General features: G+C 46.5%; 1 protein-coding gene across 14 annotated transcripts in view; it reads left to right on the top strand.

Moving 5' to 3' along the window:
* The window catches only part of EPHA5 (EPH receptor A5), a 214,683-nt gene extending 205,705 nt beyond the window's left edge, over nt 1–8,978 (top strand). For 5 of the 14 annotated variants that reach the window (XM_068941125.1, XM_068941123.1, XM_068941118.1 and 2 more), the window contains one exon: nt 4,671–8,978. In XM_068941125.1, coding sequence (XP_068797226.1) covers nt 4,671–4,776 — 106 coding nt within the window. In that variant the 3' untranslated portion in view covers nt 4,777–8,978. The other 9 variants (XM_068941116.1, XM_068941114.1, XM_068941115.1 and 6 more) reach the window with 3 other exon arrangements.
* Nucleotides 8,979–23,050: the final 14,072 nt, after the last annotated feature.

Genomic DNA, 23,050 nt, shown 5'->3' with positions numbered 1-23,050 from the left:
GCTTTCCCCAAATAACATTAGTAAAACATTCTTTACAGTTTAAGACATTGCCTTGCAAATACCGTTCAAAACGATATTGCCCAAATTCAAACTGCCTAGGGGACTGATGTAGAAATTAAATGGAAAAAGGCGAACTGGATAAAAGCAGAAAAAATGAGATGAAAGTAAAGAATTCCTACAGTCTACTGGAAAAAAAATCATTAATGTAAAAGAGGATGGCCATAATATTTTGACGTGACTAATGTCTATTGGTGCCAGGGTTGTGGCCTCTTTACGGGACCTGGCAGAGATGGTACATGTTCAGCACTTTTTGAAAACCAGGCCTCGCTTGGGTGAGACACTCAAAAGGTTGGCAGTCCTGGTGTTCCTCCCTGGGCGCACAAACCAAAATCCCAGTTACAGCCCTGCTTCTTTCAAACTGATGACTTGATGCATGTTTTCCAGAAAAGAATAGCACTAGCAACAAAGTTCTGAAAATCAAAAATTAAAAACCTAAACGCAGCAAGTATCGCCCCAAGTCCTGAGCTCTGCCTGCTTAAGCAAAGTCCTGAAAATGCACATGTTCAAACAAAAAGTGATTTCTACATTTAGCTCTAATTCTTGCAAAGGGACGAATCACCTTGTGAAAAGTGGAGCCTCACCCTCCACCCTCTCTTTCCAACTGGATATCAGACTTGAAGGAAACCTTTCCGGTGGACCAGGCCTGCTCTTTAAACTTGTGGACCACCTAGTGACTTTGAGTGTATCTGGAGCTCTTTCCATACCCTGCAAGAATAACTTTACCAGGACAATACTCAAGAATAGCTAGAACCATGACTTGAGTTTCAGTCCAACCCTTGACTGGACCAATTATTAACAAAATATGGACTACGTACTATACCTTTTGAAATATCTGTACTCACTGAATCTCAGGACACCTTGTTCTTTGTTATTAGATGAAGAGCTCTGAATATTTGTAATAATCTGTGCTGTGTTGCCTTTCATTGTATTTTTTTTCTTATAAAATAAAATGAATTATTTATTGAAAGTTCTACTGAATGAAGAACATTTAAGAGTTCACCTGCTCTAGATGCTTATTCTTAGCCTGAAATCTCAGTGCTGGGATTGTGATGCTGCATCTGCTTCTCAACAGCACAATTCTCATGTCGTAATAACATAGGATGGGAATAATGAATAAGAGCAGATGAACTCTTAAAAAATAAAGGTCCTAATTTCAAGCAAAAGTCCCTAGCAGGTGGATTCCTCTCTCTAGTGTCTTCTGAAGGTCTTTGAGGTTATTGTTCTTCCTTCTCATTCAAACTGACAACTAACTCTGTGAGTAGTCCCCATCTAATGGTCAGTTGTAGAGTTACACCACATGACGAAGAGTGGTGAAATCTGGCCTGGATGGGAAATTAAATAGAAATTATCCGTGATCAGGATGATGGCTGCTGGCCATGGAAATTTTTCAGGAACCCGGCTCTTTTGCATGATGAAATGGATGGTGAGGGGCTTGTATTTTATGTGGCAATCCAGTCCTAGTCTACACTGTGTTCAACTAGTCCATGGTGTATTAGTAGTTCTGTTTGTAAATAAAATGTTTTAAATATATTTATTACAACGTGAAGACCCTGAATTCAACCCTTGCAAATGGAGGAGATTGCAGTTAAGGGAATACCTTTTTGTCCTTCAAAAAAATTGCCACTGGGCTTTCATATCAGGCAGTGGATTGGAGCAGCATGCATGCAGTTGTATGTGGGCTGTTTGGAATGAGCTGACACCAATCGCACCTTTATTTCCTTGGCTTTTTCGTTGGCTTAGGTCAGCTCCTTACTTCTGTGTAGGCATGCGATTGAAATTCCTGCTTGTTTCCATTTTTAACCACAGGAGAAAGAAAGAAATGTAAAAAGGGGAGATCTGTCCCTAGAAGAAGACTAAAAGTCTTGTCGCTGTGAGGATTTGAAAGCAGTGAGACGGCATGACTTGCATATGCAGATGTGTCTCCATGGCCTCCAGGAGTGCCCACGCTGCTGCCACAACCACGCTCACAAACCAAATATCTGAATGTAGGGTTCCTTGGCTCCAGATCGCCAGTGCCAGTTGCTTGCTTCTCCACAAGGTCTCAGATGCACCTTTTCTTGGGGGGAATTGCACGTTTCCTAGCATCCTCTCCCCAATCCCTCGCAAAACCTCTGTAGCTCCCTCCTCCCGAGCTGACCCCAAGGAAACTACCAGTCATTCGTGGTCAAATGAGCCAAGCAATGCTGGAACTTTTTACATTCAGTAGTTTCATAGCCCTTTGGCACAGAATTTTGATTTTGTGCAAAAGCCTTTTGTTTTGCACCCTCAATTTTGGGCAGTGGTATTTAAATTGACTTCTGCCATCTCTGCTTTAGGTCGAGCGCTTTGGCAATGTCAAGTCCCAGCTGGAGAAGGGACTTGGCTGTGTGGGAGCGTGCCACATAGTGTAAATCACATTCGGAAATGGGAATTAAGCTCCTACCTTCTTCAGGCACTTTTGGGAAAGTTTTGTCACTGCCTTTGCAATGTGGCCTTTGAATAAAATACAGTACGTATAAAATACAGCGTATTTCCTCCTGTGGGTCCAGTGCTGCTGCTTCTGCTCATGCCCCAGCCATGGGGAATACTGAGCTGGCATAAATGAGCGTCAGGGAAGCTATGCTGATTTCACACTGGGGAGCATCTGGCTTGGGAGCCGTAGTCTGGATTAGGTTTTTCGGTCCATCTTTGTGGAGGTGAAAGACTGTTTCCCATCCTTGAGGAATCCCCTGGCTTTTGGCCATTGGCTCCACATTCGAGAGGATTCAATCTTCAGAAAAATAGACTAGATCTCCTGGTGAGCACCTAATGGATTAAAACCAGAAACATGTTTGTCTTGTCTCTTTTTCTTTCTCTTTTAAATTAATGAGGCACTCAAAGATATTGGGTTATGGTAGATTCTGTAAGGGGAAAAAAAATCTCTGTAGTGAGTATCCAGAAAATTTGGAGTGCTGATCAAAAGGATCAGGAAGCCCACTGCTGCCCCAGTGCTTTAGGGAGTTTTTCTTTCCCAGATTGCTTGAGCTGCATATGAAACACGAACACGTGTGCCTTGCTGATACTTTCAGGCTGATTGTTTTGCATAACATGCGAGAGGAGAGGAAGAATATCAGCGAAACTATGCATGTGTGAAATATTTGGTGCTGGATTTTCAAGAGAGTTCAGTTTGCACTTTAGATATCTGAAAAAATAGCTGAATTTTCAGAAAAATGCCAACTGAGCAGCACTTTGCAGAGGGAAAATGGAAAATGGGTTGGTTTTTTTTTTGATCTTCTGGTGTGAACGTCCAACAGTGCTGTGTACATAAATAAATTGCATGTAACAATAGCATTACTACATTTTCCTTCATTATTAAGATTGCTTGCCAAACTAGTTTCACGATTCAGTGGAGGCAGAAATGAAAGCTTGTCCCCCTATGAGGCTAGGCACCTTTGCAGGCACCTTTGCTCCTTTTCTTCCAGGCAAGAAGCATGCCAATGTGTCTCACTGACCTTCAGTGCGCTGTGCCTCGTATGTCGCGATTCCCTGCTTGCATCGGAGACATGCATCATGGAAAAAGGATGAGGAAATTTAGGTGTTTAGCCTCAAGCAGAAAATATAGTATATTCCAAATGAAAAGGCTGAGAGCATGACAGTCCCATGGAGCACAGATCTAACTTTTGGCTTCAACTGGCTTATGTGTTAGTGCATCAATCCTCACTCTGAGTTGCTTTTTAATTGAAGCAATGTTTTAAAAAGGAATCTATGTAATTTTTTGGCTTGGATGATTTGTTGAATTCACACAGGCATCTCTGTCCAATGTGTAAAGCTGCTGAGAGCAACATACCTTGATGTGTCATTCCTGTGCATTATGCAGAAGTATTGAGGCAGTCATTGCATGTGTTCATCTGCAATCTATCTCCAGCATGTAAATGTGCTGAGTGCTGTAGGGTAGTTTTGCCATACAACTCAGATGGCCTTCAGGCTCCTGAGAAAAGCAGCAGGAGCTGGGGTGATTTCCAAACAACAACCATTACAGTTTCCAAAAAGCACCCAAGCTTTTTAGGAGCTCAAATCCTTCAATGTCTTTGTTAATTTTGTTTTCTGCTCTTCAAAGAGCTGCGGGGGGGCAGCAGGGTGGGAGCCATGCTCAAGGCTGCAGCAGTTCAGCGCTCTTTAGGACCGATCCATAGGGTTCCCACTGGCGTCTCTTTGGCCTTACCTCGCCTGAAGAGGAAGGAAGCATGGCTTTACCTTACTTTGTGCTGTTCATATCCAAGATAATGTATCAGTCTGTCTTAGGAGATGAATGTGCAACACATGTTTTCTTATTCAGGTTTTTCTCCTGGAATAGGGTTTTTCTCCTGGAATAGGGTCTTTCATGTGTAGTAGAAACCCAAGGATGATTCCTTGACATTTGGCCTGGCCTTTGTCCTTCGCCTATTTGATCTTGGTCCAGTCCTTTCACCTTGCTGAGATGTCCACAGCCACTAAAAAAGGGGATAATTACCCTTGCCTCCTTTACAAAGCACGTTGGGAGCCGTTGATGGTAAGAGCAAGGTAGTAGCAGTGGTTTGCAATGCATGGGAGTTATTAGTAGCAAGGTTGGCCCGAGTTGGTCCATAGAAACAACGTGTGCTTTCTCCACACAGGGACTTGAGGCGCCTCGGAGTGACACTTGTTGGTCACCAGAAGAAGATAATGAGCAGCCTCCAAGAGCTGAAGGTCCAGCTGGTGAACGGGATGGTGCCCTTGTAACTCACTTTTAAAGTCACTTCCTCAAGTGATCGGTCCTGCACTTTGTATACTAGTCCTGAGATTTATTTTAACTAAAAAAAAAGGGAAATTCAGTGATTCTATAACTGAAGGACACTGGCCTCCACCATGTCATCTATAAAGTGGTGTTTGACTCAAAACTTTCCTTTTCTTCCTATTTGTGTCTTCATTTTCATGAAGTAAGTGTAACATGCATGGAACATGGAAATGGATCTACTGTACATGAGGTTAACTGATGATTTCTTACGCTTCAGCAGCAACAACACCAAGCCTTCCCACCACACGTTGTCTGTACTTGGGATATATATATATAAATATATATATAGCACCTTTATATACTGAATTGTGGCAGCACATGGTAATACTTCCAAGGACTTACTTGAATGGAGAATTTTTTGTAGCCATTTATGGGCTCGCAAAAGCTGCAGTTTATTGAAGTTTACTTCAAGTCTTAATTGTCTACAAAAGTGTATTGAAGAGCAATATGATTAGATTATTTCTTGATAGATATTTTGTTTTGTAAATTTAAAAGATGCTGTTACACAGCGTTAAGTTATAGAGACTAGTGTATAAATGTTGCTTGCTCAGTGGCAAATATAATACAGGGTGTATATTTTTTTCTCGCTGTGTTACAAAGTCCTTTTTAGTTTGCTCTTCTGTGAGGATACTACATGAAGAAGATGTATATACTGTACAGTTTGCTACACATCAGGTACAAGATTGGGGGGGTTTTTTTGTTGTTTCTTTTTGTTCTCTTTCTCTCCTTGTTTTGTTTCTGTTTTATGTTGCCACTATGCTTTGTATTTTTGCTGTTATTTGGTTTTAGCAACATAAAAAGCTTTCAGGAGTTTTAATTACATCTATGAGATGATAGAAAAAGTGTGCTTAAATAAAAGACATTCCTCTCCCCCTCCCCATCGATGCTGAGGGCATTCGGAAGAAGAGAAGAGAAGTGGGATTAAGTCTCCCAGCTCTCAATGGCCTTCAGGGGCATCGTGGCACCTGGACAGGATGGCCTCACCAAGACGGCAGTGATCACAGCTGGGCCTTACAGAAAGCATCCATCTGCCATCCCTATAAGGCCACCAAGGCACCCACTGGCTTTCTCGCACACTGAGCTCAGTGGGAGGCAGTGAGCTGGGGTGGCCAAAAGGGCAATGGGAGATGGCACCACTCCTCTTCTGCCCATTTCTGTGCCGGGTACCTCCACTGCGGGAAAGGTGGCAGAAAGTCCAGCACAAAGACCAGATGCCCTGATACACAGGCAGGTACAGACCTGTGTGCTTTGCGCCTGGAGGAGGGGCACCCAAAAAAAGGAGCCAACCTTGGTCAGTGCAGTGGCACAACCCCATACGGAAAGGATCTGTTTGAGGCCAGTGCTGCTCGAGTCAGTGCTTGGTTGTAACCGGGTGTTGATTTGTACATCATAAAGCTCACAGCTGCTGTTTTCAAAGGGACTCAAGGGGAATAGCTAGCTGCCCAATCCCCTTGAAATCCTGGCTAGAAACAATTTTCATTCTTCTTTTGCTATGGATGGGATTAATCCATGCAGTTAATATGGTATTCATAGGTTGTGTTTGTTTGTTTGTTTGTTTGTTAAGGCTTTGGTAAAGATAAGGATTTAAAAATCACTCTGTTCATGGCAAGTATTATTCTAGATACATCGCTTTTTCAGAGGTGCTGGGTAGCACCTTGTAGCCTTTGTCCTTGCTGATAAAATCAGCATGCGGCTCCACTGTGTCCCACCTACCTGCTGGCCTGCAAAGCAGAGCTGCTCCAGCAGCACAGCCAATGTCACAAGGCCTTTTTCTCCTGCCCGCCTTCCCAAAGTGTGTCTTTAATGCCACTTTAACTAGTTTTAAACATCTTCAGTTCTTTCAAAGCCCTTCGATGAGAATTGATACGAACACCAGTTTCTGAAGAAAAGGGATGGGGAAAGGTCTAAAAGGAGAGGGTTTCTTTCTTCCCTGCAGAAGCACATAGGGATTTTTAGGAGCCCAAGTTTCCACAGCGTGCAGTAGGGATTTTCCATCCAACATGTGTCCATTTTGCAATGCTCTGCAGACTCACTTCTCCCCTGCCGTGTTTCCATGAGGTGTAGTCAGCCTCTGCTGCCGACAGCAAAAGCCCTGAGCTCATCTGTAAAGGTGAGAAATAGAGCCCTGAGTGTGCAGCAGCAGGAAGGTTTGACAAATCTCGCTTCTGCAATTTCTCACGCCAGCGTTTCATTTTGTCAGCTGCTGGACCACGAGAGGATGGTTGGGGCGGGGGAAGGGAGACATAACAATCTCAGTGCATAAAAAATTTGTCAAATAATAAATAACTTTATTAGAGTTGTCAGTGGAAGTGTCTCGGGATTATTTGTGTCTCCCAGGCTGCAGTGCTTTGGGAAATAATCTGTAGGAAGGCAGGAGCAACAACTCGTTTCTTTGGAAGGAACTGTTAAATTCCTGCTTGCCTCAATCAGCTGCTCTCAGATTTTATTAGCAAATTTCTGCCATTCTCCTTTCTGTTGGTTAGCTTCAGTCGCTCATTAACCATGGAGCCCATTGGATTTTGGGTTGTTCTGTTTTATGGGCTTTTAAAATAAAATTCTTCTCACTTTTGTGGCTTTTGAAAGGTGTACACAGGATTTCTGGTATGCACCATGTTTCACATGATGCAAGAATGACATTCTTGATATACTGTAGTAATTACCAGATACTGGAGTAACCTTCAAAGTACCCTTCAGCTGACCTTAGCAGTAAGCAGACTGTTCTTAAGCCAGACCATGTTTGTAAATAGGGTGACTGTGCTTGGTTCCTTAAATAAATAAATACCCTTTATATTTATTTCAAAAGCTGTTCTTGCTACGTATCTCTTTCCTAAGACTTTGAGCTAAGCAAAAAAGCTACTATTTTAAAGAACAGGGTCCAGAAGTTACAACTTCTACTGCTGTGCTCAAATTCCAGAGCAAAGAGCTGAGACCTTCCGTTAACATCAGAGAGAACTGCCCGTCCTCAGTATTTGGGAAGTTAGACTGTTTATTGGGGCATCTCGTATGGATTTATGGTTTTCACTTCAAGCTCCCCTTTTCACATGAATTTTGCAGCACCTCTTGGGAAATAGCAGCTTTTGCCACCCTCCTGGCCCGCTGAGCTGGGCAGCATGACGCGCAGGCAGACAAATGCACCTTTGAAAGGCGACTTTCATGTTTTGTGCTAGGAAAAGTAGCGATATTAAAAACGTATAGGCTACCACGAGATGTTAGAAATTATGATTGTATATAGCGGGATGCAGAGAACAAGACTGCAGTGGTATTTTTCTAATGCAAGCATTGAGGCAAGCTACGTAGTGTGATTGGCCACCCTCACTAGTCCTGCCATACTGAAGAGTGCAAGCATTAGATACACAAAGGCAGCAATTTTTGTTAATAAGCCCAGAATTGATAGCTGGAGGTGCATTTTCTATCTAGGGTGAGTCGAAGCAGTTTGCTTGCCCATCTCAGAGTGCTGCTGCTAGTACAACAGATACTTTTTTCCCAGTGCCTTTTGCTGCTAATTGGGAGGAAGTATTTCAGGGGGTGGGAGATCCTTTAAAAAAATGTTTTTTCTTCTTGGGAGGAGGAAGTCTTCCCAAGCGTAGCTTGTTTAGACTACCCCCATTCATTGTTTAGTTGCCACTTGGAAAAGTTATCTAATCATTAAAAAAAGAAGATTAATTTTTAAAAAAGATCAGTTCTAGATTTCATTTATTCCTTTAATAGGCTAACAGCAAGAAGAACAAAAGGTGAAGTAAAAAAATTTTTTTGTCTCCCCAATGTTGAATATAAAAATGTAGAAGTCCCAGTCAGTGGTCAAGAAATTGTGGATCCTTAGACTGCCTTAGTCTTGAAATTAGTCATTAAGGAGCGTGTGAAATACATCAGTAGCAGTCTAAGAGTAATGCTTAGTTTCGAGTCCTTTATTAATATTTGCGTTGCAATTCCTTAGGGGAAGGTAGATCAGGAGCTCTTGTGTTAAGTGCTGCCCGAACCACAGCTCAGCTCCTTGCATCAGCGTTTTAACTCATAGAAGATTTTAGCATTGCTGTATTTCTTTTATTTCTTTTGACACTCTCTGTGCATTCTGTTTGTGTACATGTTTTTGTAGTGTAAGATACGAAATTTTATATTTTTTCATGAAAATAAAAATCTTTGAATACCAGCTGCAGCTGGCTGTGGGTCACCCCTGCTGCCAGCACCCTGGGTCCATGTGTGAGCTTTCCGTGCCACATCAGCTTTTCCTTCTGTGCAAAGATGCTCGCACAGGTCCGAGGTGCCTCATAGCTCCCTTTGAAGGGGGATTTCTGGCTTCAGTGTTCCTGAGAAAAAGGGGAACAGGCACAGGCTGGCAGCTCAAGAGCAACCCAGCACATTTGGTCGTTGCCCTCTTCCTTCCTTTCTGCCTTCTAAGCTGGGCTGTGCAGCTGATCTTGCCGTCATGGGGAGAGAGGGGCACTGGGACACGGGAGACGGGTGGTGGGAATTGAGTCCAGGCTGCCAGCTCCCCAGGGAAAGGTCCTAATTACTCCTACCTCTCTTTTGATTTGGGAGGAGATCTGCTTTTTAGTTTGATTTGCAGTGCAAAACACCTGCGTCAGGGGCCAGTGTACTATGGCACCTGACAGCACTGTGGGTCCTGGACAGGCGCTCCTTTAGAAGCTAAGGGGTTGTCTTTCCTTTTTTTTTTTTTTCCCTCTCATCCTCGAGACTGATTTGTCTGAATTTTGGATAGAGGGATCCCAGCTCACACTCCCAACCCATGTGACTCAGCAAACTTGAGCAACAGCAAAATTATATATGCCCAGAGGAGTGGATAGGGGCAGCTTAATAGCTATGGTAGATCAGGATAGCCACTGCCTAAAGACTACAAGAAGATGAGGGCAGCACCGATGAGGACAGAGGGGGGAGATGCTGATTTCACCTGTGTACTGGAAAACCCAGAAAGACAATGGGCGATTACTTGTACCTTGCATTTTATGGCCCAGAAAGATGAGGGAGGCTGGGAGGGCAGAGGAACGGCACTTTATATATGAAAGGAAACATAAGGTCTGTTGGATTAACAAAGTGATGTTGTCAGCGGCTCGGATAAAACCTCTCATGCCAGGTCCAAAGTATTATTTTCTTATTTAGCTCTTGCTTTATCTATTACTTAACCAGGATGGCGACAGACTGTGAGACGTTAAGGGAGAGAAGTGGGGACAGGGAAAACACTAATAATTCACTTAGGCCGCATCAGCCAAAATGGGGCTTAGCCATTCTTCATGACTTTTCCACATGGTCTCCCTAGAAAGGCTCTTAATTCCTGCTGCCCTAGGTATTGGGCTGTCCCTCATTAATACATATCAACATTTTGGTGCTGAGCTCATCAGGATGCCCTAGGGACAAATTGGGTCCTGACAAAATTTGCTGCTGCTGCAGAGCTGTTTGGGGTAGTAAACATGAAAGCTGCTGGTGGCATCGCCTGGCGCAGCTGAAAGCAATGCAAGGTTTATGGTGCTGCAGAGCACCATAGACCCAAGCCAGAGACTCATTGTGCATTTTTCATCAGCTCAAGTGATAAATAGCGTGCAAGGCAGAAACTGCGAGCAGTGACTTAAACAGAAGAGGTAGCAGAGAGCTGGTGGGAATAGGAGCAGGCAGGGGATTCAAGAACGGAACAGGTTTCTTCAAGGCAATGGGGCCTAAGGAAAGTCACCCTCAAGCGTGTTAGGAACAAGCCAAAAAAATCCACACATCTGCAGGCACCCAAAGTGAAACGGCATCAAGGCACTGGAGGAACGGTGCAAATCACAGTAGGAATAGGGGGCAGCAGCGCCAGAGCAGGAAAGCTGCCCAGATCTGGGGGTGGTGGGGGGAAGCTCTGCGGTGGCACTCCCATTAACAGAGGCTACGTGGGTTACAGAAGACAAGCTTCACACGACTTTTTTGAAAGGCAAATATAACTTTTAGGTCTATTACAAGGAAAGCGTGCCAGGCAGGAAGCAATTTCGCCCCTGCCGAGGGACAGCTCTGCCTTGCCTGGAATCTGGCTTTAGGGATGTGCTCCTGAAAAACCCTGTGCAGATAAACATGGCAAAACAGACAGGAGCCAGCAAAAGCTGTCCGGGAAAGGGGCTGCAAGCATAAAACATATGCAATCCCTTCTCCAATATATCTATTGCATAAGAGGAGGGAAGGAAAACAAAAAAGGCAAAGATGTGAAATGGGGTGCCAGCCTTTTTCTTGTTTCACTACCAATAAAGGCCATATTTATTACAAGAAAATTGAAATCCCATCGATTTTGCTCCTGAGACACTGCATTGCAGGCTTGACATTTAAACATGAAACGTCAAGCGCCAAAGTTTAATCATTTGGTTCCATGAGAAATGCAGTGTTCAGAGCTGCAGAGCAAAAGGGCATGAGAGGTAAAAATTTTTCTTCATTTTAAAAAAAGAAAAGGAACAAGCTCTCCCATCCACCTGCCGGGTGAACAATGCTGGCCGAATGGTATCCCATCCATCCCTGCTTTGTCCCCTTCTGTCAAGCGGTGTCAGCAGGGGTCAGACTAATTTTGGTGGGTCCTGAGAGCTGTGGGGTAAGCCCTCGGGCTAGGAAATGGGATTTTCTCTTTTTTTTCCTCCAAGGTGGGTTGATCAGGTAATGAGAGGTTGTAAGAGCTCCTTGTGCAATTAGGATGTCTGCTTGATGTTGGGGCTCTTCCCTCCTGCCACCCATTTGCTGTAGTTTAATACCAATGGGCCTGTTAGGATCTTTCAAACATAGGCAAAACTGACCATTTCCCCCAAATTCTATTGAGGAGATAAAAGGACATATGCATATATGTATAAATATACACATATGCAAAAAAGCATGCATGTATAAGCTGGGCTTTAGCAACCCAGCAACCCATGCCAGAGTGCTAGCCCTTCCACCTCCTGAATTTCTATAATTTTTTTACCCTGCTGTATCTCTTTATTCAGCAATTTCCTTACAAATTGCGAGCAAGGATGGCTCAAGGCATGGCGGTGACCTGCTGCTGTGGGGAAGGGTCTTGGGATGGGGCAGCTGGGATGCACTCGGGAAATTGTAACCCAACATTTCGCTGGTGGATCTGAAATTGAGGCAGATCTGCAAGAAGGGCCCTCAAAATTTCACCATGGGAACTGTCAGGTAAAGAGCAAAGCAGTGCATGTTATCAATGGGGAACCATCCAATAAGGCACACATGCAGGAAACGGCACAGGAGTGACTGTAGATTGGGCTGAGTTTGGTAACAGTAATGATTTCCCTCATAACTTTCATTAATGATCCCAGCCCCAGTGGGAGGGAGGTTAATGAAATCTGCTGATAAAGTGAGGAGAGCTGGCATTATCAGAAAAGGCGGGTTGGGAGGCAGGGAAAGAGCAGGATGCCAAAAAATGGAGACGGTTTATGAGCAAGGTGGCCATGTTACTTCACTCCTGTCTAAAAAAACTGTCCCAAGGAAACACTGCAGGGAGCTGCTGGCTGCTGAAGTGATAAGTGCCAGTGCTGGGGTTAAAAAAAACACTGCTTAAGGCTGAAATCAGCACCAGAGCAAACGAGTGGAACCTGGCTAGGAATATATGTTGGGCAGCAAGTTAGCATGAAGTTGTAAGCAAGGTCCCCCTGCTTTTTTTTTTTTTTCCTCCACATTTTTATGCAAGAAAGCCAGGCTTTTGTGCAGATAAACATGGCAAAACAGACAGGAGCTGTCCAAATCACAGCTCTGGCACTCAACTCAGCATTAAGAGCCAGACTGAAAGCCTCATCCTCACAAGCTGGCCACTATTTTTTCTGCACTTTACATTAATCTGTCAATAGCAGATATTTTTCAGCAGGCCAAGGCCTGATTTTGACCTCCTTGTCAAGCAGAGCAAACTCACACTCCTTTTATTCCACCATGTTTATTCCTCATTTTGTAGCAGCAACTACTACTCTTACAGTAGAGGGTTAAAAAAAAAAACAAAACCAAAACTGAGCTTGCATTGAGCTTGCACCCCTGTGCTTGCATTGCAGGGAGCCTCCACCAGGGTCCAAACCCTTCACACATCCTCCTCATTGGCCCTGAAGTCTGCTGATTTCCTCACTTTTAAGCAGGGATGGCAGTTAGCATGCAGGTGCTGCCAGGAGCCTATTAGTAGGGCAAAAGGCTGACAGCAATAGCTGCAAAGGTGGGTGCCAGGTCAGAAACATAACAGAGAAATAAATGAAGGCAGCAGGGCATGCTCACCTCCCGAATTTGGCTGCGGCTGCCAGCAGGATGAGGAAGCACCCTTTCTCCAGTGACTTTCTCACAGCCTGGAGATCATTGCAGAAATAACCAGCAAGTTGGACCAGGGTGTCTTACCCGCATGTGTTTGCCCTGATGTTGGAGGTATGGGAAAAAAAGGAGATTAGGGCATTATTCAGTCTTTCACAGGTAGTTAACAAAATAAGACCCTGAAGGAAGGAGCAAGACTACACTATAAGGCAACCAGATAAGGAAGCACCCAAATAAACCTGAAAAGAACAAAAACAGTTGATAAACAGGAGAGAACTACTTGAATGAGGGGTGAACTATCCAAATTAGCATAAGGAAAAACCCACCTACAAGCAGGGAAGCTCCCTGCTGATCAAAGTCCCTTCCCCACAGAGCATGAGTAGGAGAAAAAGAGGATACTGTGACTTTAAATTAAGATGAGACCTAGCAGAACCAATGGGAACAAGGATGACTTAATGTAGTTGTAAACTATACTGATAACTGTTGCTTAAACTGTATAAAGTGTAAGCTGTGTAGTAATCAGATGTGCTAGCTTTGTGGGATTACCACCTAGCACCCATTTCTGCTCAGAAATGAATTAAACAAATATCTCGACTCTGTGCGGTTTTTGGCTCATTGCACACTGGGTGAACCCTTCACCCAGTGAAGAACCCTTCTTTGGGACAACACTAAGAGACTCGTTGCCCTTTGTGATTCACAGATGTTTTATCTCCAGCTGACAGTGGCTTTGTTGAGTGGCCAGATGTATGAATTCTGAGACATTCAGGTATTTTCTCAAGCCTACTGGCCCAGATCTTTGCTCGCCAAGTGGCTCCCCACTCTCTGGCACCATTTTGTCTGGCACCTGCTGGCACGTAGCCAGGAGGACCCCCAACCTGCATCTTGTCATAGGGATGGTGGGGATTGTTCGCTCCTTTCCCATTTGAGTTGCATCCGGCAATATGATGGGCTCAAGAGCCTTGCCTTTCAGTGCTAGAGTGGGTGTGCATTTGGGCCAGAAGTGAAATCTTTTATCAAATTGAAGTTAAGGCTCTCCAAGCATGATCTTGTCCTTCCCTATATATACATATATGTCCTTCTTTATATATATAACAGAGGGCTGTTCAAAGGCAGTAGCCAAATACATTTTAAAGAGCAGTAAGTGTGCTGAAATACAGTGGATTTTTTTTTTCCTGCCATGGTGGGGGAGGAGGGACGTAAAGCCCTTCTGCGCATGAGCTGGCATTCTACGTGCCGCTTGAAACCAGGCTGCGAAATGCAGAAAAGGGTCCAAACTGGTGGCAATAAGCAGCTGCTCAATGCGCCCCAATGAATGAGAGCATTCAGCAGGAGAGATTATTCCTGTCCTGTGGGTCTGCCTAAATGCAGAATAAAAACATCTATTCTGTACCGGCAGCCTCCTTTTCTAAAGACCAGCTGTCTCTTAATGTCGATAATGATCGTCCGGTGAGGGATGAACACCCAAATTCACATTCATATGTAAAATGATGAGTGGGAAAGTTTGCATTTAGCCTGACTAATGCCACATACCTTTCCAAATTGAGCAAATTTGGGTTGTCGTCTTTTTCTCCTGCCCAGTAGATGAGGGATGTGGTACAAAAGGGCATGTTTGTTATTGCTGTTTGGTTTTTTTCTTTTCCATATAGATACAGGGTCTTCAGCCAGGGGAAGACACCTGGCAAATTGACTGCACTTTTTTTCCCCCTAAAGAAGAGGTAGGTTGGGGGAATATTTCTTTCCTGCTGCCTCGAGGTGGATTGGGACTTTGCGGTAATGGGACTGCAGTAAAAAGAGGCCGAAATCTCTGCTATGCAGGGACACAATGTCAATGTTTGCATCTGTGTTCATGCACACAGCATGCACACGGTGCTCAACAAATGCCAGCACTGCCTGTGTGAGGAGGTGGTGGCGTTTGCAATCCCTGCAGTGCTCAGGAATAGCAAAGGCATTCTGCAACTTTTCTCGCAGCCCAAATGCCATGCTCGAGGGTTTGCACGAGAGTTTCTTGACAGCCCTATGGTCTTACGGGGAGGATTCCCTTATCAACTGGGAACAGGGCACTTTGCACACAGGAGAAGGTAAGAGACTGTAAAAGCATAAAAAAATGACACTAAGCAAAATGCCTGGAAGCGGCCCACAAAGAGGCTGGCAATGGTGCGAGGGGTACCCCGAAAATCAAGCAAACTGTGCTTAAATTCTCCATGCTTTTCCTCCTACATGGATGTATTATTATGGGTTTAGCAGAAGGATCTTGGCCTGTTTTTCTGCAGGGTCGCTAGCTTCATCACTTAGGGTGGAGGGTGCTTGTAGAATTAGAGTGTTCAGTGTTTATTGCACTGCAAATAATAATTACTAATAAAAATGGTCAGTGGAGATTAATTTCCCAGGCCTCTCCTATATTAAGGCAGAGGCTGTTCTGTGAGAGGCACCAGGCAAACATATTCCCAGGGACAGTGCCTGTAGATTAAATGTTATTGTATTTGAGGGCAATGCTGATATTTTGGAGACATTTCTTTGCTGGCTGCTTCCCCCATTTTATTAATAAAATAAAATCAGCAAAGGTCTTCGGCAGAGTTGTGGGTGTTGTCACTTGCTCTTTAGAGCCGATGCAATATGGATTTGTTTAGCATGGGAGCTTGTTGTTTGATTTATGTGTGGCTTTAATTGATTCACTATCAATGCTGATTAGTAAAAAATAGCAATATATCCCTCACTCCTGAGCAGGGAGAAAGATATCACCATGGGTAAGTTAAAGATGTTAGCAGATGGATTTACTGTGGCCAGCAGTATCTTATGTGCGATCTGCCCAGGAAGAGCTTTTTTGCAGCAACGAGCCAGTGCCGCAGTCCCTGCAATTTAAAGGCAGTGGTGTTTTCTGCTGGGAACCACTACTTTTATTGAAACAAGCCCATTGCAAGTGCTGCCATCGCTCTGACATGCCTCTTGGGGAGCTCTTTATTGCTTCTAAAGATCTTGCAGGTTCCTTTTTTTGGCTTATATGTTTAAACAGTAATATTTTTCTGTGTTCACACTCTGTAGTTTGGCACAGGTGTTTTCTGCCTGGGACCTCTTTTAAAATAAATAAAGCTTTTCTTATTTCTTTTAACTGCTGAGATCATTAATGAAAGTTACCTTTCTTCTTTCGGCTAAACTACCTCATTCTCTCCTGCATATAAAATGACAGATCTTCCTATTAACAGATGCCTCTTCTTTCTCCATGCTCATGCAAAGCCCAAAGTCTGATGCCCTTTCGTATCTTTCATTTTTCTAGTAAAATAGGTACGGCAGGCTCATGCCAACCAGGTAATTAGTGTGGCACAGAAAGCAGCGCAAGCTGCATAAATTAGCCATGTCAAGTGGGAGCTGCCAGGCACATCCCACTCTTTCCCCAGCTCCATTACAGAGGAGGTCTTCTGCAACTGAGGAGGTTTTAGTGGGGAAATGATTTCCTTTCCTTGATGTAGCACCCTTCTGAACCTGAATATACAGTTGTAGCTCTTGTCATTTGTTCACAGACTCTGGATTTCCTCTTCTCTGCCCAGAGGTCCCTGGTGATGCACTCTCATAGACACTTCCCAGAGCTGTGCAAGAAGACTAAATGAAATAGAAATGGCATTAAGTTTGTGGTTTAGACTTTTTTTCTTTTTTCTTTTCACAAGCAGCCAATATACTAAAACATTTTCGTTGCAGAGAATGTGCTGTTCCAGTGCCTTCATGCCATAGTCATCCAGTCTCCTCTGTGCGAGGTGTAGGTCTCCAGGCTTAGTAAAAGAAGGCGATGCCTCCTATTTCTTCTGCACCCTTTTGCCTCATGTTGGATGTGTATGCTTTTTTTTCTTCTTCTTCTCAAAAGTTTGAGCCCACAAGAAATTGTAAAGTTCAGTGTATTTCCTCCTGTGCTTTTACTAACGGAGGAAAAATCCTTTTTCCAGACCTGGCCTTGCCTGCACTGCTGTAGCCAGCATTTCTACCTTGTGGCAGTTGGCTGATGGGTATGTTTGGATCCTGATAGAAACAGAGCAACCCTCCCTGTCCAAAACTCTATGTGTCTATGTGTGTATATATATGTATTTACTGTTCATCAACTTTCGTTAGCTCCTTTGGTTTGCTTTCTGAATTTGATTTTTTTTTATAGCTGTTTTTCCTTCTTTAGATCTGTTTAACTAGCGTGGCCACCTCTCTGCTCTGTTTTTAGGCACCTGGCACAACAGCAATTGCATTTATCAGTCTGATGTTTCTCAGTAGACTTGTTCTAACAGTTTTTTTTTACCCTTTTAATTTGTTTTTTAATCTTTGTTATGCAGGCATGCATAGTTATATCTGTATAGAGCAGGGATAACAAACTTAATCAAATCATGATCCCCAGTACCTAATCTACCAGGAGAAACAGCAGGTACTGGCAGGAATGGGGGCAGTAGGGCAGGGCTCAGGCTCCAGATCTGCCAAAAGGGGACATGAGGCCAGTGGGTGGGGTAGGGTCACAGCAGGGCAGCCTGAGTCTGTCCATGGGGCAGCATGGGTAAGAGGCCTGGCCCAGTCCCTCACCTCCTGGGGCCAGCAGGAACCAGGAGCTGCGGCTGCCAGGAGCACCAAGTCAGGCCAGATGTGAGGGAGCAGCAGGGGGCTTTGGGCAGCCCCAGGATCCCCCCCAGGTGGGGCAGCCCTGGGACACCCTCCCCAGGCAGGGCAGGAATGGGAGCCCCTTGAGGCACCAAGGAGGAGACTCAGGCCTGGCCAGGTGTGGAGCCAGACAGGGCCGCAAGTGCTTCTGGGACACCTCTGCCATCCTGCAGGAGCAAGGAGCAGCGAGGTCAGGATAAAGCCAAACAAGAGCCAGCAGAGCTGCAGGCATACCCGAGCGGCTGGGACTCACCAAGCTGGGCAGAGCTGAGTGGGCATCAGGAGGCAACTTCATGTCGAAGCTGCTGGGAGCGGGCACTGTGGCCCCAAGGCCAAAGTGAGTCACTGCTGGCCAAAACCACAGGTTCCTGCCCTGTATTGTGGCATAGCCAGGAAGCAGCTGTTGTTCCTGGGCTTGGGTGGGGTCACTGGGTCCTGCTGGGGCCAACCTAAACCTGGATGAGGAAAGAGATGTTCATTGACAAGCACGGGGGCACTGAACCAGCATCAAGTGATGAGCTTGTGTACATGGCATCAATACTGACTAATTAGTTCATATGGATTCAATAACCATAAGCTAAATGAATTATTATTGAAAGTATTTACAGGGCCATAAATCAATTACTGTCATAGCTTGGCAATTATCATCATTTAATATTGATTCACTATTGAACCATGAGCTTATGTACATCAGATCAATGTTAACTAATATGAATACTAAATGAATGCTGAATAATGAGATTATGTATACGGAATCAATACTGACTAATTAGTTAACATTGTCTTAATAACTATAAGCTAATTGGTTAATAATTGTGAAAATATTGTGTAAATGATGAGTAATTAGTTCATATATGTTGAATCACTGACTAATTGAACTAATTGAGCAATTAACTTATAAATATTGAATCCAAATTGGCTCAGGGGTCAACAGTGATTCAATACCTATAAGCTAATTAGTTAACAAATGTTGTTGTATTATGGGATGAATGTTAAATAAATAATGGACTTGGCTCATGGTGTTTACTGGTGTTTCCCTTCCACACAAACAAAAAAGTTTCTGGTGCAAAAGAAGCATCTCAGACGTGAAGATCAACCTGGGCTCCCTGCCCACAGGACACTTGCAAATGCCCTCCACTTTGGAGAGGATCTACATGTCCTCCTTCCCCCCTCCCCTCCCAAAAAAGAGCCCCCTCAGCCTCTGCTTCAGAGCTGGAAATGGTCAAAATCACCTCCAAGTCCCCAAAACATAGGACTTTTATTCTCTGTTTTTAAACTCAAATGCACAGGACTTAGACTGTTTTCAGCTACAGAAATAACCAACTGAATCACAACTCATGGCAACAAAAACACAAGATTCCTCCTCTTTTGGACCTCAAAATGCAGGACATGTTCATGTGTTCTTAGGCAACTCATGGCAACAAAAACACAAGATTCCTCCTCTTTTGGACCTCAAAATGCAGGACATGTTCATGTGTTCTTAGGCTTGAAAATAGGCTCAACTTCCATTTGTGGCTTCCAAAAACACTGCATTTAGCTTCTGTTTTTAGGCCCCAAAATAACTGACTTTGCTTACCTTTCCAAGTCCTAAAAAAAAAAGACAATCTGCTTTCCCAGACTCAAAAATATAAACTTCATACTTCACAAATTACAAATGACCAACTCAATTTCAACCACAAAAACAGCCAACTAACAGCCCCTCTTTCCAGGCCCCAAAACACAAGCCGTTAGCATATGTTTTCAAAGTCAAGAACAGCCAGTTCAGTCTCTGTTTCTGACTCCAAAATACAGAGTTTAAGCCCGGCTTCTAAGCACGAAAATGCAAGTCTTGGGTACCTTTTCTTGGTCCTGATGACAGAATTTCCAATCCCATTGCAAGGTGACAAAATTGCAAGGTTTGGCCTCTTTTGGTAGACCGCAGTACTGCTGATCTCACCTCTGTTTTCAGGATCCCCCCCACCCCGCCCGCAAGCCCCTTCGCCCTCACCCGCTGCTTCAGAAGGCATATCCATGGAAACTGGTCCATACTTTCAGCCTCAAGAGCAGTCAGATTCCTCACCCTGTGCCTGGCCCCCACAACCCTGTGTTTGCCCCAGCTTGACTCCTGCCCCATGTGTGGGGCTCAGGGCAGCAGCCCCAGCCTCGGCCAGCCCTGGGCAGCTCTGGGCAGTACTAGGGAACTGGGTCTTGATGGCCCCCATGGGGAAGGGCCCAACCTCGGGGGCAGAGGAGGCACTGTGGACCGTGGATGCTGCTTCCCCCACAGCCACAGCAGTACTGAGAGGTTTCCCTGGCCATGAGCACTGGGGTCAGGTCAGGCCCCTCTCCACATGCTGCCAAGGCTTCGGGTCCAGCCTCTGTGGCCTGGCTTCTGCACAGCCTCTAGAAACCTCCCTGGCCTATGGCATGGCAGCTCAGTTGCTGCCATCTACCCTCTAAAAGGAATGCTCATTCCTGCAGATACAGTCACTTGGCCTGCACCATGCTCAGGGCCAGCCGTAAGGCAAACACTCCATGATGGTGCTCATGAAGTCTGTGATCTGGCTTAGGGGTAAATATTTGCAGACTATCTGGAGAGAAATCAGAAATGGGAGAAAGGATGTCAAAGGTTGCTCAGATGAAAAATACTTGACCAGAAAGAAGAACTTTTAAACATAAACAAAAACAAATATTATGGCTCCCAGACAGCTTTTCAGGGGTTGGGTACTGTCAGGGTGTTGGTGAAGGTCAGGAGAGAAGCAGACCTGACAGTGCTCAGCAGCAAACCAATTTTCTAGCTCACATGCATCATGTACAAGGCCTTGCAGGATCTAGCACAAAGCCGAGTCATAAATGCAGGATACTGATACTAACGAACTCAGGAGGAGGAGGAGAAGACAACTGAAAGGAAGAGGAGTTTGGGTCCTCTGGTAAGGCCTTTAGTGCACCTCGTCGGAAGTTGTGGCGGCTTTGTGGGGCGTGCCGAGGAACGGGACGGTGCTTGCTGCTAGCAGGAAGGGAGAGCTAGGCAAGGCCTACTGCAGGAGGCCTTGACTGAACTTGTGCTGGGGAGTTGTAGCTAGGGGTGGCTGCTGCTAACCAGGTGCCTGGGTTGCCCCGGTCAGAGGGAGCTGGGGCTTTTGATTCAGGTGGCGCCCGATTGGGTGGCTCAAGCCCCCTTGTGAGTCACGGCTAGGCAGAGGCCTACAGAAGAGCCAGGCGTAGAGCGCGGCTCCCGGAGCACAGTGAGCAGAGGCAGCGGTTAGTGCAGAAGGGTGCCAGAAGGCAAAGGGGGCACCTGGCTTTTCCAGTGTGCCGCTCTGGGCTGCCCAGTGCAAGAGAGACATGGCCCTCCTGGCGAGAGCACAGTGCAGGGCTACGAAGAGGCTGAGGAGACTGGAGCATGTGGCCTATGAAGAACGGCTGAGCGAGCCTGGCCTGTTTAGCGTGGCGAAGAGCCGACCGAGAGGAGATGCGGTCGGTGCGTACAGGTCTGCGAAGGGAGGCTGTGACGAGGATGGGGCCAGCCTCTTCTCCGTGGTGCCCAGTGACAGGACAAGAGGCACAAAGTGAAGCCCAGGAAGTGCCATGTGACCCTGAGGAAAAACCTTCTTCCGTGGGAGGGTGCCAGAGCACTGGAACAGGTTGCCCAGCGAGGGAGCGGAGTCTCTTTGCCTGCAGAGAGTCCCAGGCGCCTGGACGCGCTGCTGTGCAAGGTGCTCTAGAGGAGCCTGCTTGAGCAGGCAGGTTGGCCTCCATCATCTCCAGAGGTGCCTTGCAACCTCACCCATTTGGTGAGTTTCAGGCACCCTCTGACCTGCTCCTGCATCCTCCGAGGGTGCCCAGGACGGGCATAGGCACCCTCTCTCCTGCTCTCTGCCATCCAACTGGCCCAACAAATGGAACGAAAGCGCTTGCCCCTCTTTCCCCAGGGCCCCGCTACTAACAGCAGTAGGGGAGCCAGAGTAGCTGTGGGCAGAGAAAGGGCCACGTGAGACTGCCTGCCTTTGCCACACTGCAGCCCCCCCTCCCGCCCCCACAAGCGGCTGAAAAGGACAGCGAGCCGACTGTGGCCATAGTGGCCCTTCGGGGCTCTCACGACGGAATGGTTGAAGAGGAAGGCAGGTGTGGCACAGATCCAAGCAGACGCCGGCCAGAGCTGCACACAGCAGCTCCAGGTCAGCAGGCCAGAGAAGGGCAAAGCTGGGCAGAGCCCTCGAGCCGAGCAAGGGGCACCACGCTGCCTCTGGTGGCGCAGGGCTCCCGCTCAAGTCTGCCAGGAAAGCCACGAGAAAGCACCGCCACGCAAAACACATTCGAGTGCGGCGCCAACAGCGCTCTCCCTCTAGCCCGAGGCCAAATCCCAAACTTCGGGAGGAGCGCCACTTGCAGGTGCTAACGAAATCCTTGTGCCGGGAGGAGCTGTGTGACAGCCGCGCATTTCCTTTGGCCTGCCCCGTGAACTGTCCCTCTGCTTGGTTCACGAGCCTTTCCCTGCTGCCTAAACCGGACTCGGAGCCTCCCCAGATGAGGCCGACTGTAAGCCGAAAGACACGTGTGGCCCGAAGCTGTGTGGCCCCAATCCCCGTTCCTCTACTGAGCAAGGGAAGTGGTAGTGGCAGTCCCGTTTTTTTCACTGCCGCTCCCTTTGAAAGCGCCAGCCCCCGTGCGGCTAGATCCTCGCTCTCACGCCTAACTGTAACCTTAGTCCTACTTGGGCTACTAGCGAGATCCTGTCCCTGAGCGGAGCAGGGCACTGCCAGGTGCTACTGGAAAAGTGGTCCTCAGAGAAGACTTGCAGGATCCCCACATCCCTGTCGGCAGCACCACGCCGCTGATGTCCAGCTGGTAAGTAAGCGACCTTTTCTGGGGCTGGGTGAGGAAGGGGCGGGTGCTTGTTGCGAGCGGGCAAGGGGAGGTAGGCGAGGAGACGTAGAGGCGGCCAGAGGTTGTGCTGGGCAGCCGTAGGAAGGGGGAGCTGCTGCTAGGGAGCTGCCTGGGTTGCCCGTGGTGAGGGGGAGTTGTGGGGGCGTTGGGTGCAGGTGGGCCTTCTTTGGGTGGGTTGGGGGGGGGAGGGGGGTTGGAGAAGGCGCCTGTGAGGCGGTGGCTCTAGAAGCGGCAAGTGGCGAGGGCAGCGGCGAGAGGCCTGAGTGTGCTCCGCAGTGTCCGGGCTGTGCTTGGGGGCTGCGAGGAGCTCGTTGGAAGTTGTGGCGGCTTTGTGGGGCGTGCCGAGGAACGGGACGGTGCTTGCTGCTAGCAGGAAGGGAGAGCTAGGCAAGGCCTACTGCAGGAGGCCTTGACTGAACTTGTGCTGGGGAGTTGTAGCTAGGGGTGGCTGCTGCTAACCAGGTGCCTGGGTTGCCCCGGTCAGAGGGA

The sequence above is a fragment of the Struthio camelus genome, chromosome 4, assembly GCF_040807025.1.
Source record: "Struthio camelus isolate bStrCam1 chromosome 4, bStrCam1.hap1, whole genome shotgun sequence".
Lineage (NCBI taxonomy): Eukaryota > Metazoa > Chordata > Aves > Struthioniformes > Struthionidae > Struthio > Struthio camelus.
The sequence above is the reverse complement of the archived record's forward strand: the minus strand, read 5'-3'. Positions and strand labels throughout refer to the sequence as shown.